Here is a 15,866-nt window from a genome sequence, read left to right as displayed (position 1 = left end):
AATGAGCATTTTTTTGGTAATTCCAGTGACCGTCTCCACCCCACTGCTAACCCTTCTTCTCATCTCCTGGAACTGCCTGTCCATTGCAGCTACAGCTACCGGAATACATTTGGAGAGCCTCAGAAACTGTATCCATCACACACTCTTTGTTAAGGTAGAGAGCACATTTCTGCTTTAGTGCTCCTCAGGCGACACACTCTCACCTCAAATACTTGGCGTATAAATTAAACCTGGAGCATAACGGCTCAGGAGCGTAAAGGGCTGCTACTTAAATGTCAAGACTGGACATGATTTGGATATCACACTAAAAAAGGTCTTTTAAAAAGCATATAACCATAAATGACAGCTGTGAATTCCCGTACATACCTCCGCGTAAGATAAGCAGTGGCACCTCTGCTCCCACGGGGAACTGCTTCAGTACCTCCACCACCTGCAGGTGCGTCAAGCTCTGCACATTCTGATGGCAAATCTCCTTGATCACATCCCCCTTCTGCAGGCCTTGGCACCACTGGCTGTCTAAGATCATCTTCACCTTCTGTCCCATAGGGCTGTCTGCGATGGCAAACCCAAAACCTTTTGGCCCTTTGACCAGTGGAATGGTGACCAGCTCTGGTTGAGAACCCCCTGAAGACGCAAGAGAGACCCTCTGCTCGGTTGTGTCCATGGAAGGGCCATTCAGACGACCGTTGACCAGCAAAGGGCCCATTTTTCCATTCTGGTCCAACACAACTGCTCCAGCTATTAAGTCCTGGCTGGTAACACAAACATCTCCCTTGGTCCCGGGCGGCCCATTGATGATGGGTGTAGCTGTCACGATATCTACCACGGGGTCTTCACTGTCATCAGGAAGAGGATAGCCACGACACAAGGTCATGTTCACGTACTGATTGACAGGAACTAGCTGGAACATCTGGACAACATCTGCATGGGTATGGCCAAGGACACAGCTTCCATTTATGTCTACAATGACATCCCCTGTTAGAGAAGAAAGTTCAACAGCGTCAAAACCAGAAACAAACCCATGCACGCCCTGTTCTGCATTCGGGACTGGAGGAAACCACTGGGCAGTCTTCAGAAGCGATACTGGGTGGTGGCTGAGACGCTACCTCTCAGCTCTTTGTTGCCAAAAACACAGGGGATTTCCTCTTTGCATTTATTCTATTTCATCTCTGACCAGAGTTTGCTAAATATATAAAGTTTAATCTGCAGCAGATTTACAAAATGATACCGTACAGCCCCCGGAGACGCACGCACGCTGCCACAAGCAGATGTCCTCTACTTTAATTCACGTTGTACGGCACCCTAACTCAATCCAGAATAAATCGGATTTTTGGGGGAGGGTCTGGTGTTTATTTTAGGACTGGCTAAACTTAAGCTGGGATTGCACCCACACACGTTACTCTTACACTGCTGCCACACGTGGTTAAGCGTACGTTTTCGGAACGAAGCAGGACCGGGGTTCAGATCCTGAAATCTTGTTTCATAATTCGCATGGGTTTGATCGTGAACCCTCGTGTGCACCATGTGGGACTTCCAGCAAGCAAAGTGTCTTAGCACCCAAATGCCTGGGTGGTGGTAAAGGAGTAAACGTGCTTTCACGTGAGCTACAACAGGAACAGACACCTTCTTCTCCTCCGAATGTGTGTGTGCAACCACCGCATGCAGCCCTGCTGGGTCACCTTTGTTTTTACAGGGAGGAAGAGGAACCGCACGCTAACGGGATGGAACAGCAGGTCAGCAACAACGCAGGAACGATTTCATTTCATATGTAAACAGAATAAGTAAATAAACATCATCGAAAGCATGATCTCTGAAGGACAAGAAAATTGATGCAACACAGAAAGAAGCCTTTTACCTTTCCTAGCATGTAAACCACACGTTCAGGTAAGCTCATAGGGAACTTAATCAGATGGATAACAACGAAAGTGTGGGCGATTCTTCATGGATCGTAGCACTTGCATCTCTCGTTTCCAGTCCAGGTAGTTTTGCTGCAGGTTTTGTGCATTTTAATGTTTAGTGTTAAGTTTTTTGGCAGCAGCAAGGCAAAACACCGCCCAGGGCTCAAACACGCTGTTCTTACTTTATGTATAGAAAGGGAACAAAACCCATCCTGCAAACATCCATGGAGCCAAAAGTCTTGGCTAAAGCAGAACTGCTGAACTCTTCTGAAGCGTCCTCAATTCTACCTTGAATGCTGCTGCTTCTCCTTTTGGGCCACTGCTCTGCGCAGCTCTGACAGATCCGAGAACTATTTCACCAAGTTCATATTCAGAGTCGGTGCACGGAGCCATCCAACCTCCTGTGCCTCAGAAGCCACATTCTCTAAAAGCACCACAGAATCTTTCAGGTTGGAAAATACCTTTAAGATCAGCAAGTCCAACCAGAAACCTCAGACTGCCAACGCCAACCACGTCCCCAAGTGCCACATCCACACGGCTTTTAAATCCCTTCAGGGATGGGGACTCCATCACTTCTCTGGGCAGCCTCTGCCAGCGCTTGACAACCCTTGTGGTGAAGGAAATATCCCTACTATCCAATCTAAACCTCCCCTGGGACACCCTGAGGCCACTTCCTCTCATCCCATTCCTTGTTACTTGGGAGAAAACACCAGCAGGAAACGGAAGTTCAGAGAAACAACACTTTACCTGGCGCAATTCTTCCATCTTGGGCAGCAGGTCCATCTTTTAACACGTTCTTCACCTGCAGAAACTCATCGGGCCTGTCCCCCCCGATGATTGTAAAGCCAAATCCCATGGTGCTTTTTTTCAGCGACGTCCGTATGAGTGCTCCTGTCAGCTGGGATGGATCTCGAGTGAAGACAGACTTCTCCGGTCCTTTTTGGATTGCGGAACAGAGAGAAACCAGGGTTAGTTTTGATCAGGCTTCTGTTTGTTTGGTAGGATGTTGAGGTGTCAAAGTTTAATGGTGTGTTTGGTTAACACTAGTTAACTTCTGCAGCGCTATTAGGGAGAGGAGCAAACAGGGTACTGGCACACTCTCTGCACGGCTGTGTTACGTGAATGGAAGAGTTAAAAGTTTGAGTAGTACGGATTACAAGAGAGCTGGAGTAAAGCTCCCACCTGCGACTCCCTGCTTTGCACTCTGACCCTTCAATACCAAGCTTAAAATGGATCAAAAGCATAAAAACCTCAAGGTGTGGTTTTACCGCACCTTCCGGCTCCCACTTCCAGCCCTCCATGGATCCCAAAGCTGCTTAAGTCAACCAGCTTCAGAATGAGCACTGGGATTGTAAAGTGATCTTAGGGTCTCAGCTCCATTTTAACATTAAAAAATCATTCATAAAGCCATACGGATTTAGGAGGGTGACACCACAAGGGTCAGCAGAAAGAGAAAGCCTCGAGGAATCCCCAGACTACTGCTGATGGGCACTCACAGATAAAGATATCAGTGACAGGAACACGACGTGCGGCGGTACCTGATTTTGAAGAACCCCCATCCATCTGCCCCAACTGTTTCTTCCTCTTGGCTTCCAAAACTGGATTTTCAAACTGTGTTTTCTGGTTAATGTGACTGCGGAGACACAAGAGGCAGGTCAGGACTTCAGCAGAAAGTGTTCTGCCTGTTTCACAGCACTGACAACCACAAAAGATGCGCTACAAGCGCTGCTTTCTGTTATCTCAGATTAACGCTCCAGAAGATAAACTATCATCGCCAACATTGAAGGCATTTTTGCTCTTTCAACAACTCGATCCACTTTAAGCACCCACACAGCTGCAGTTGTTATTAGGTAGAGGCACACCTGCACTGCACCTTTCCAACAGGTTGTAAGAGATCAGAACTGCGAAAATCTGCTCAATTTATAACTATTCAAATAATAAGCACTTACTCAACGTAATACGTTCCGTATTGAGGGTCTTCTATTTTTTCCCACCCATAAGGAAGCTCTGCAATCAAAAAAAAAAAAAAAACACAAAACCCCCCATTACGGCGGAAAACTCTCTGCAAATGTCAGAGTTCTGATGAAGAAATGAGGACAGATTACAGACTCATGGAAAGTACGAGGAAATACAGCTCCTTTTTCCTTCCCTTCATTTGCTGAAGGCTGATTCCTCTGATGACAGATATCAGCCCATTCCAGGGAACGTGAAGCCCTGTAGCTCTCACTCTTCGTGCCGCCCATGAGGAGACTCGTATCCAACAAAACCACACCACTTTAAACATACGATAAACTTAAAGACAAGATACAAACTAACCTATTTAGAGAGGAAGAACCTATAAAGGGGAAGAAAAATACATTATTTGAAATTAATCTAATTATAAATTATTAACGTGATCTGATAATTGTTGACTTTTTAAACTACGAAACACAAATACAGTCGCACAGCTTTGGCCCCCAACGACACCACCAGAGAGAGGTACAAACACCTCGCAAGGTCACATCCCGGGCTTGCAAAACCAACCATCTCCACTCCTTTTGTCCGTTCTGTTTACGACCACCTGACAGAAGCCCCACCACCACATTCGTTCTCTCAATAACATCGGGATTTTCCACACCAGTTCAGGTCTCAGTCAGTCCAAGAATCCTTCAGGCAGGACTGTAACAGCCACGCATGATCACAGAATCATAGAATCACAAAATCACTAGGTTGGAAAGGATCATTAAGTCCAACCATACGATGTCAAGAAGAGAACCCCACCACGGCAGGCTGCTTCACTCCAGTGTTTGCCATACCATGAGACACCCCAAAACAGGCTGCGCCCTAACAGTGAGGCTTGGACTGCCTCAGACATCCCTGCATTAGGGTTCTAAGGCAAAAAAATCCCCCGTTTGAGAAAGGCGTTGAAAATTACAATGTAAAAGCTCCTTTTTATGGCAGATTCAGAACCTGGGGAGACGGTATCCGGCAGCACATCATTACCGACTGAAAGTGGTAAGTGGTGAACACAGAACTCCAATTATTCCAGCGTTTCTGTTCTCGACCGTGGGAATTTAAATATCAGGATAATGGGTACAGTCAGGTAGCCAGACATTTGAACAATAAAATTGCTGTGTAATCTTGTCAGGGGCTGCCCCGAGTTTGACGGTAACATGAATTTTCCTAGCACATGACAGCATGTTCCCAATTATTAACACCGGCGTCACTCCACAGGGTTTGACAGAAGACCCAGTGGGTCTATTCATTTAAGTGCTGTTCACTTGGATATCCTGCATCTCCCTGTTTAAAGGGCTCTTTTCATCCCATGGCGAGCTGCACATATGTTTAATAAGCAGCAGTGCGCGGCCACGGCTCCAGCTGGCTCCATTATGAATACATGATTGTCAGGTTGGGCAATTTCAGAAGACGACAGGCTCTTGAGTCTGCCTCAGCCTCTGTAGCATCAGCCCTTTGCTTAAGACAGAGCTACGTGGTAATCTTTCCTCGCTGACTAAACTGCCTGGCGCTGGTGGAAAGGGTTGCAGGGATTGTCTTAGGCCAATCGTGAGTCTGACCTGTGAGGCTTGAAGCGACGGCGTGAGGAATTGAAGGGAGTCAGATATTTCCCTCTGCTTACGCAATCAAGTATTGTATTGCCACACGCGCTAGGTGTTAATAGCAATAAGTATCGCGCTGTGTCTCCTTCGTTATCCCTGTATTCTAATGCTCACAGAGCTCTCCCTCCTGCCATATTCCACCTGCACAACAATTCCAGCGAGGTCATCACTAACACACAATGCATTTCTCCATAGCAATGGCAGTTACTGGAACAAAATATCTTGTTCTTGGCTCAGGAATGCAGATAAACGCACAATTCAGCCAGATTCTATTACTCCAGAGAAAAAACACTACGGACTTTCCCAGTCTTACGTAAACTCCTATTGCCTCCAAACCAGGGACACTCAGCGCTATGTTCTCTGCTCCAGCGTCCTCTGTGTCAGGAAAAGCTTCTACCGCAGCAGTAATGGATCGCACTCAGCTGCGATCAACTCAGGCTTCTGTTAGTCACAGTCACAGATGAATTCTGAACATCTTACCTCCATCTTCACAGTCCTCTGGAGCTTTGGCTTTCTTACAGAGGCGCGGATCAAGCCACGTGGTTGTCTTGGTGTTGTGGCTGTGGAGGAGGACACATCCCGTTAGAACTCCCTTGGATTTACAAACTTTTGCTTTACTTTAACTTTTTAATATTTACTCCCACGAGCAAGCTGTGGCCTTTAGATAACGTAACCTCTATTTCTGGCTCAGTCACATCATAACATGCTAAAAAAAGGCAGCAGTGATGCTCAGAGGTAGAAGCGCAATGGAGACTCCCCGGGGCAGATGTGAAAGGCAGAGGGACAAACACTCGCCCCTACTCCTGAGAGTGCATGGGGAAATACCAGCTACTTCTACCAGAAAGGAAAACACATTTTTAGCCTCTTCTTATGCTTAACTCTCAATAATGTTTTTGTTTTCTTTCAAAACCAATAAATATGGCTGTTCCAGACATGCATATATGAGTTTTAATCTGCACTATTTGTACTTTTAAGCAGGCGTTTCCAGCCACGGCACACAAGCAGCGGAGAAAGAATAACCAAGCCCTCAAGGGCGATTTGATGGAGTGACGGTTTATATGATGTTTATATGATGTACCCACCCAGGTCTGCTTTTTTCAAGACACAAAATTAATCTTATAAACCAACTGACTTGGCACATGGAGCCGGGAGGCTTTCCTGTGCAGTGTAAGTGCTGATTCGTAAGGAGTGAAAGGGGAGGGATATAATACACTATATATTAGAATAGATATATTACAGAAGAGAAGCAGTCAGAGCAGAGGAGGAGAGGTGTAAGAGCAGCAGACAGTGCCCCAGCTCGCAGCCCACCAGCCCTCCTTTCCTCTGTGGGGCACAGCCCCCTCTCTGCAGTGCCGCTCTACTCACTCAATGAAGTAAATCATGCCCGTGTCGGTGTAGGCCATCTCCCAGTTCTTGGGCAGCGGTTCCAGGGTCTCATCCCGCGACAAGTAGTTTCTGAAGTCCATGGCGCTGCTTGTCTGGTTGTAGCTGGGAACAGTTTTCATCCAGTCAGGAGAATCTGAATGTTTTTCTTTGTTTTCTGCAGTTGTTCAGGGAAAGCGTTACTGTTTGTCAGCTGTTTGTGTTGTTTCTCACCAAGAACCACCCTCTCAGTCTGGCTACGAGCGGATGTCAAACACGTCTCTGTATGATGTGCATTTTTCCACTTTTTTTTTTTTTCTTTTTTTTTCCAGCTCTGAACTTTGCAAAGCTGACATGAAAACACTGAACTCTGCTCTTCCCCTGCCAAACAGAATTAACCTCGCATTATGTGTCTGAGCCCACGCTGAAATAACAGCGCTGGCACAAACCCAAGTCGACTACACTTCGCTGCCGTTCTTGCAGAGAATGGCGTTTGCAACGCCATCAAAACCCCCCAAATCCTACTAACAGTCCTCAAAGCACCAGAACAAAACATAGAGAACGCTCACACTGCCCATTACACAAACACCACCCTCCCGCAAGCCAAAACAAGACAAAGCTCCCCCAAAATCCCTGCAGAAAGCTTTAAATGCAAGCTTCCACCCTCCAGTCTTGAGGTTACGCTCGGTATCTTCCCCCCACAAAGGCGTCCTCGCCCTCCACCTCCCCAGCAGCCCGTGCCACCGTGCTGCCAGCCCGAAGTGTGCAAGGTCTGTCCGCAACACCCACATCGAGCATCACCTGCAAATGCAACAGGACGGCTTCTCTCTGCCACCGACCGGTTCCCCACTGTGGCAGGCGATGGAAAAGAGCATCCTTTGCAAGGTCCGACCGGATTCTGATTTATTTCCCTCGCCAAACCCCCCTTTTCCAGGCTGCTCCAGGCTGTGCGAACGCCGCCGTCGTTAAAAAGCGCCTGAATGTTTCACAGCCTGAGCCAGTGCTGCTCGTAGCACCCACACCTCCTGCACCCAGACCTCCTCCGCTAACCAGTACTGCTTACAGGGTATGATCCGTACTCTGCGGGGACTCTGTTATTGGAAGAGCGGCTGATTTTCCGCCCCCCTCGTCCGATGGCCCAGTATCCAGCACTCCATGTTCTCTACCGAGCAGTGATGCAATTGCACAGCTGGCTGGGAGAACAGCTGGTTCTTCTTAAAACATCATTTCAAAAGCAAGGAAAAACACTCGTTCGAACAGCAAACCGCCTTCAAACATTACCAAAACTAAGGAAGCGGTTCAGGCAAGCGTGAATGTTACCCACTGCTTTTCCATTCATACAACGCTTGAGGGAATTCCTCCCCTTGTCCACCAACCTGTCCCTCCGCTGCCATTAACGGCTTCCTTCTCCTCCTCTTCCTCCTCTTCAGGCAGAGAACTCTCGATCCGCTGCATTTTGCTGACAGACGTGGTTCTTTTCCTCTGCGATTCGGTATCAAAATCATTGTCAAACAGAACTTGATCCACCGGGTCGGGCTGGAAGGGGCTGGGCTCTGCCGGAGGCTTCGGAGTGCCGTAAAAATTACCTAGTGACAAGACAGAAACAAACATCACCAAAGCACTGGCAGCGAACGTTTTATTGCCTGTGTAAAGCATTGTTGGTGAAAGACCTGACCTGTAACTTCACTTCTTAAAGAAGGCATCAGCGCTGTCAGAATCCAATCAACAGCCACAACCTGTTTATTCCTACACTGCCTTTTTGCCAGTGATGCTGTTGGGCATCAGCAAACAAGAGGTTTAATTTAACCCCAAATTTCTATCTTGCCATGTGTTTTGAGAGGAAAAGATGGTTTTCTTTCCTTGCCTGGAATTCTCTGTTTCATAAAGAGATGGGGGACCAGCCCGAGAGAAGAACAGTGAAAATCAATTGTTCATGCCTTGATTAACAGAGCGATTGGCAGCAACAGGACGGGAGTCAAAAAGCAAATTAATTTTGTGCAGAAAGCATCTATTTACATAAAAATAGTTACAAAAACCTGATTTTAGAACTCCAGCCTTACAGTTTTCTACCAACAATGCATGTGCTGAACAAAGCTGTTAACGCAGCTTCATCCAAATACGACCCGTACTTGGCGAAAAAAACCAGTTTTGTACTTCAATATTTTAATCTAAAACCCAAAGGCCAGGAATCATCTGTTGTTTTCTGGAAAAGAATTCCAGCAACTGACCTCTCTCTTGACTGCTCATATGATTTTTATTAGGGAATAAAGCACACAGCAAGAGAGTTTCCCAGAGTCCCTGCTGGGTGACACTCGAGGGCTGGGCATGGTTTTGACCACAGGAAAAAGATAAATAAGATAAAAAAAAGATAAAAAAGATAAATAAACCCTCTGACAATGCAATGTGAGGGAAAGGCTCGGCAGGGATGGAGGCGAGAAGTGCTGGTACGGCCTCAGCTGGCTTAGATTTGCACAGCCGAAACCTGGCTGTGATTTAGTTGCCTCCAAGTACAACAATCCAGTTGAAAATCTCTCAGCAGATCCTATTTCGGCTTTTACAAACTCGCACATAAAAAGTAAGGCAAAGCGTTCGCCGGGTGTTCCGTACATGGTGTTAGAGCAAGTGGCTCAATAGCAAAACGCAGCAGATGCCAAGCGATCAGTACAAACCCAACTGCAAAGGGGGCTGCAGGACACCCAACGCTGAGCCAGGCAGGCTGCTATCGCCTCCTCTCATGCCAGACGAGGATGGGGTTCTGTCTGTCCCCCAACCCTGGAGCACAGGGATGGGAGGCACCTCAGTCACCTCTGAGCGCCATCAAAGCCCTCAAAGCAAAGCAAAGCAAAAGGCCGTGACGTGACAGCAGCTCTGCAACTCCTCTGGGGGACCGGTTCCTGATGGTTCACCGCCTTCATTATCACGTTCTTCCCCATCGCATTTAATAACACTGATGTGGCTACAGATTCAGACAATCCGGTCCAGCGCTCTTCAATTTTTCATTGCCAAATGCTTTCCCCCCCGCCGCTGCATCAGAGTATCGCTCGCCTCCTGTCCTTTCGATGTGCACCTCTGTGAAGAACAGGGCTCTGCTTTCAAAGGCTTAAACCAAACAGGCTATAAATTCCATTGAAACGAAACTCTACCAGACACAAAGATTTTTCAGAATGCTCCCTCCAAAACATAACAGGGAAAATTACCGGGTGAGGTCAAGGCTAGTTGGAAGGACAACTGGTGATTTACCAGAGAACACCAACACAAGACTCTGCTCCTCTTCGCAGGAACTCCAAAAATAGGTTTAATATTGCTGCTCTGTAGCGTGGTGACCATCAAAGGGCAGGGGAAGCAGCACCTCCTGGATACAATGGACCTGAGACCCAAATCCTTGTTCCCATTCCATCAACAGCATCGACGTACCTTCATACGTTCCACTTTCCAGCAGGGCCCCACTTTCTTCCAGTGCTTTAAACTGCTCAACAGGAATGAAATTATAGTCTACTCCGGGGACCTCCCCATCCCTGGGAGCCCTCGTAGTGCCTGAAAAGACAGAGGAAAGACTCTCGTAAGACACCCAGGTGCTGCCTGCTGTACCAAAGCAACACATTTTTGAATTTTTATATAGTGATGGGAGTCAGAATGCTGCCGAGCAAGTGAACAACCCCGTATGCAAACTCAGCCCATAAACTACGCAGGAACAACAGCTCTGGTATGGAGGAAGGAGAATAAAAAGAGCTGGGTGAGGTGGCAATTAGAGAATTCTTTCTTATGCTCAGTGAACTGAACACTTACCCAGTAGAAGTTGACAATGTCTGGCTAAGCCCTTGCAGCCTGGGATTCTGGGGAGCTGCCGGAGAGCTGCGGTGCTTTAACACAGCTCTAAGGAGCTGCTCCTCCCCGCTGCTCCCACCGGCACCAGCTCACTGATTTGCAACGAGGTGAGCATGACTACGCACATTTGATTTTTGGCCACCAAACCTGGGCACAAACTCTATTTTTCACCTTTACATTCCAGAGCGTGACTCAGCTGCACCCCAAGCCCCAGCGACAGAGTAATCAGTAAATTGCTGCATTACTGCAGAAGTTTTCAAAGTGTTGTGTTTATAAATGTGGGCCTCCCGTAGTTCTAACGGCTTAATTAAAGCTCTCCTGGAAAGGACTCCACTGACTCATTGTGGCCTTTACCTTAACAGCATTTGGAAGGCACACGTCAATATTTTTTTCAGGCAGCAGCATGAACAAGAGCTGTCAGTAAACAAACCGCCTGCCCCTGTTATTAAGAAAGTCAGAAACTCCCAGGCACACATGGCGTGATAATAATGTTAAATTGAGAGTGGAATTCCTGTTGTGACAAAAACATTAGCCACAAACTTGTAAGTTCTCAACGTAACGAATACTCAGATACAATCACTGATGAGCCTTTTTAATCAATGAGCTTTTCGGACATCGTAACAAGCAACCTTGTGATAATTAAGGAATTAAATAGCACTGGAGGGTGAGAAGAAACAACAGGATATTTGGCAGCTGTCAGAGAATCCTGTACCTTGAACAGCCCCTTCACAAACCTCCATTGGTGGGAATCGTCACCTGTAGGCACCACACTACCGGCGAGCCACCACCGGTGCTGAGCAGACCAAGAGGTGCAGATATTCCCCAAAACCTCCGAGCTGTGAATTTGGAAGTCCTCACTCTTTTATCAGTCCATACTGACCATACCTTTTCATGGCAACATAAGTGATGAATCTATCTTAGCAAAGCCATTTACAGAAGTTCTGCTGCAAGGTGAAACTATAAACCAGGAGAGAAGGCATTCAAAGCTCTCAAATTCTGTAGTGCTTATTTGGAACAGATCGAATGAGGCTGATCTTTACATACTTACAAGGGATGGTTCTCAAGTAGAGGTTGTCTCTAATCACTTGCTGGAGTTTATGGTCTATGGAGCCCTTCTGGAACTGAAGGCTCAAGTAGTGGCGCAGGTCCTTGTTGATGACTTTTCCTTAAACAACAAACAGGAATGACTTGTAAATATTTAGCAAGATATCACAATAGGAACGGCGTTTCATGGCTATAAACATCGCAAAGAAGAAAGCTGCAGAAAGAGATGGGTTGTTTTAAACGCAACGACCTGAACGGAAAAGCCACCTTCGGTGCAGTAAATTGGCACGGTGATGTTCAGCACAGCTGAACAAGGACCGTCCAACCTCAGCATCTCCCAACCAGACAGGGACAATATTGTGGAATTCCTCAGAAATCAATAAAAAGTACAAAAATACCGAATCTATTACCAAAATCAAGTCTCTACAGGCCGGAAATGGTTTCAGGATGTAGCGCTAATGCTTTCTATTCCATGTACACCTGCTGGCTGGGTGCCTGAGCTCAATGTTTTGTCACACGGGAATCTGCGCTCTTGATATTACAGAAAGAAAATATTCCCTTTTTTTTTTAGAAGCACTGCTGATAGAAGGGAGATTTTTTACAATTACTCTGTGCAATCCTTCTGTCAGGGACCATTAGCGGAGCTGTCACATCACCAGACACCCACAGCCCCCCTCAGCACACTCGGAACCGAGCTCCAGAGCTACCGCCTCATCCTTCTGACAGGAGGGGACAAAACAGCCCTTTGTACCCCGCTGTCTTCCCAGGAAGCACATTAAACAGGGTTCAGCGACCTCAGCAAACTGAAGTTATGTCCTCCAGCAGAACACTCAGGGCTTTAAGGGGAAGAGATGCTTGACCTTTGTCTCCCAAACCCGGGCTGGGAGTTGGCCGGTGGCGGACGCATCGCAGCAGCAACCGCTGGAGCAGAGAGCATGGAATTCCATCAGTCTGGGAGCTGCTCCTGACCAGCTACGTCAGCAACAGGCTGGATGTCATACACCTGCAGGAGAACCCGCCTCCGGAGGCCAGGAATGAGCGGGATGCAGACCCACTGCAGGATCAGCAACACCTCAAAATGAGGTTACGGTCCTTTCATTTGGAGAAAACGCAGCAAAACCAGACAATCAAACCACCCTTCCAACACCGCTAAACCAGTTTTCGGTTTGCCAAGTGAAGGGCAGATGCTCCTCACACACCTCGTCACTACATCATTTGCTGACCAAGGTGAAGTCTTGGTTTATTCACACTACAGAAAATGTTTTACTGAGGCAGCAAACCAACCAATTTGCTCTAGGAAGAAAAACTGGTTGGATGGCCGGGCCCAAAGAGTGGTGGTCAACGGAGTTAGCTCCAGCTGGAGGCCAGTCCCAAGTGGTGTCCTCCAGGGCTCGGTGCTGGTCCAGCCCTGTTCGGTGTCTCCATCAATGACCTGGATGAGGGGATCGAATGCACCCCAAGTAACTTTGCGGATGACACAAAGCTGGGTGGAAGTGTGGATCTGCTGGAGGGCAGGGAGGCTCCAAAGGGATCTGAACAGGATGGACCCATGGGCTGAGGCCAATGGCACGAGGTTTAACAAGGCCAAACACCGCGTCCTGCACTTGGGGCACAACAACCCTGTGCAGCTACAGACCACAGGAAGAGTGGCTGGAGAGCTGCATGGAGGAGAAGGACCTGGGGGTGTTGATTGACTGGACATGAGCCAGCGGTGGCCCAGGGCCAAGAAGGCCAATGGCATCCTGGCTTGGATCAGACACAGTGTGGCCAGCAGGGCCAGGGAGGGGATTCTGTCCCTGTACTCGGCACTGGTGAGGCCACACCTCAAATCCTGTGCTCAGTTCTGGACCCCTCACTCCAAGGAGGATGTTGAGGCTCTGGAGTGTGTCCAGAGGAGAGCAACGAAGCTGGTGAGGGGCTGGAGAACAAGTCTTATGAGGAGCAGCTGAGGGACCTGGGGTTGTTTAGCCTGGAGAAGAGGAGGCTGAGGGGAGACCTTATTGCTCTCTACAACTGCCGGAAAGGAGGTTGGAGAGAGGAGGGAGCTGCAGCACCTGTGCAGATCCAAACTCACTGACACCCAAAAGGCACTTCTTCCGTGTCCCATCCTAACCTGGGGTCACACTGGGCACTGCAGGTTGGCCTTAGCACCACATCCCGTTTCACTGCAGGGACACCGTCCCGTCCCTCATCGCTAACGCATCTTGCAGTGCGACAGCACGACACATTTCAGTAGCATCCCAAAGAAAAACCTCCCAGCAGCTGCTGTGTTACACAAGCAATTTAATCTGCTCGGGGCTTGGCACTGCTTTCCCAGCACAAGAGTGCACGTTCACATGCCAAGACCTTTTTCTTTTGGTGTTCTGATTAGAATGGAACTTATGCAAATCACAGAGAGGTCTATTTTTAGCCCACTTTCCATAGGAAGCAAGGCATGCAATTACACTCTGCATAATTTCTAGTCCCACTAACCTATTTCAGGCCAGAGTTTGGCAGAGTAGAAGCCTGACAAAGATCCCGCATTCACAAAGACACTGTGCCTGTTCTCCTAGAATGGAAAGAACCTCTTGCATGACCGACACGAGCAGCAGGGAACGTTCTCAGTCAAGACATCCCTCTGCCACATCCAGCAGTGACAGCGCAAGATCCATCACTGTGATCCGTCGCAAGTGTGAACGGGGCTTTCTGGTAACGGACTCATCCCAAATAGCCCCACTTCGCATTGCTGGAAAACATAATTCCTGACCAACCCAACTCATCCCCATGGTCTGGCTCATGTGGAACCAACACCAACGGGCATTCCGGGCTCCCCGTGCACCGCACGAGCCCCGCGCTCTGGCCAGGACAGGGACTGTGCTGAGCGCTGGGCACCCATGTACCACAGCCATCCCTGCTCTAAGGCACAGAGTCATTAGGCAGTTTTTAATGAAGGAATTGGAGATTCTCAGCCAGTTTTTCAAGAAGCTCAGGAAGTCCCAGCACTCCAAGAGGCGGCCTGCGGCGTTCCCAGCTTAAACCTCGTGCTTTGCCAGAGAGGCAGCTCCGCACTGAACTCCTCACTGCGCTCCAAAGGACTCCCAGGAACACACCGACAGAGAAGCGTCAAGTCAGCACTGCTCCAATCGGATGAACAGATGTGCCTCAGCACGGTGGTATCGACTGCAGACATCACAAAGTTTAGTTGGAAAACATTACCTCCCTCCCTCCTTGGCTCTCCTGGCACGATGTGGACACTCAGCAAAACCCTGTAACGCCAGCTGTGCGCCAGCTGTGACCAGTCTGAACGCCTGACTTGCACGGAGCTCACACGGCAGTGCTGCATCCAGAGGTGTCCGATTCCATCTGCTACCACAGCGAAGGATCGCGACAGCCCGGCGTGCAGACAGCACTCCGGTAGGAAACGGAAGAGGAGTCCCTACGGAGAGCCCAGGGCAGCGCTGGTGGGAACACAGGCCACGGTACAGGTGTGGCTGGAAGGAAACGGATTTATGTCCTCAAGTTTTTCAACATGTTTCTCAACAAAAACAAGCTTGTTACGGGAAACTGTCACCACCGACACCTAACAGTGCTGGTAAGGGCAGCGCTGCCACCTCCACCCTGTCCAGGTCACACCAACGCCGTAACGAGAGGAAATGAAAACATCGTTCTCTCAAACACCACTGACAAACAGCGCTCGGTAGCAGTTGTTTCACCCTTAGGAAACGACTGAAGTTAAAGCTTTCCCCAGAACGCCCGAGGGTGCGCAGTAAAAGAAGAAAAAAACAACTCAAGACCTACCAACGTTGCTCAAAATACCTTAAAAACCTTCCCACTCAGAAGCTGAGGCGATTCTCACCTTCACTGTACGAAGATGCCAGTCAAGGGGTCCTTCCAGCTCTTGCCTGGCACTACAGCCACGTCTGCCAAGAACGAAAAGTCCCCGGAGACTCAGCCCCACTGCCCGTGGAGCCGGGTCAGGGATCGGCACAGCGGGAGACGCAAGCCGGCTCCCACCATGCCACAGATGGAGCTGCGTTACCTGTTCCACACCTGCAGATCCCACCGGTTGCGCTTTGTTGTAACCGGCTTTGTTGTAACCGAACCTGGCGGGGAGGTTGCGATTCAACCGCACGCTGTTGTTGGAGTAATCCCATCACACGTC

General features: G+C 48.6%; 1 protein-coding gene across 6 annotated transcripts in view; it reads right to left on the bottom strand.

The window, feature by feature from the left end:
- Positions 1-15,866, bottom strand: part of MAGI3 (membrane associated guanylate kinase, WW and PDZ domain containing 3) — a 61,161-nt gene that overhangs the window by 22,514 nt on the left and 22,781 nt on the right. For 5 of the 6 annotated variants that reach the window (XM_054087273.1, XM_054087274.1, XM_054087279.1 and 2 more), the window contains exons 2-10: positions 11,730-11,846; positions 10,271-10,390; positions 8,233-8,442; positions 6,860-7,034; positions 5,975-6,054; positions 3,848-3,905; positions 3,437-3,531; positions 2,646-2,834; positions 367-975 (exon numbers count right to left, since the gene is read on the bottom strand). In XM_054087273.1, coding sequence (XP_053943248.1) covers positions 367-975; positions 2,646-2,834; positions 3,437-3,531; positions 3,848-3,905; positions 5,975-6,054; positions 6,860-7,034; positions 8,233-8,442; positions 10,271-10,390; positions 11,730-11,846 — 1,653 coding nt within the window. Of the gene's footprint in view, positions 1-366; positions 976-2,645; positions 2,835-3,436; positions 3,532-3,847; positions 3,906-5,974; positions 6,055-6,859; positions 7,035-7,657; positions 7,872-8,232; positions 8,443-10,270; positions 10,391-11,729; positions 11,847-15,866 lie in introns of those variants that run through there. The other variant, XM_054087278.1, reaches the window with a different exon arrangement.

Source organism: Cuculus canorus, chromosome 24 (assembly GCF_017976375.1).
Source record: "Cuculus canorus isolate bCucCan1 chromosome 24, bCucCan1.pri, whole genome shotgun sequence".
Classification (NCBI taxonomy): domain Eukaryota; kingdom Metazoa; phylum Chordata; class Aves; order Cuculiformes; family Cuculidae; genus Cuculus; species Cuculus canorus.
Note: the sequence above shows the minus strand (reverse complement) of the source record. Positions and strands in the feature narration are given on the sequence as shown.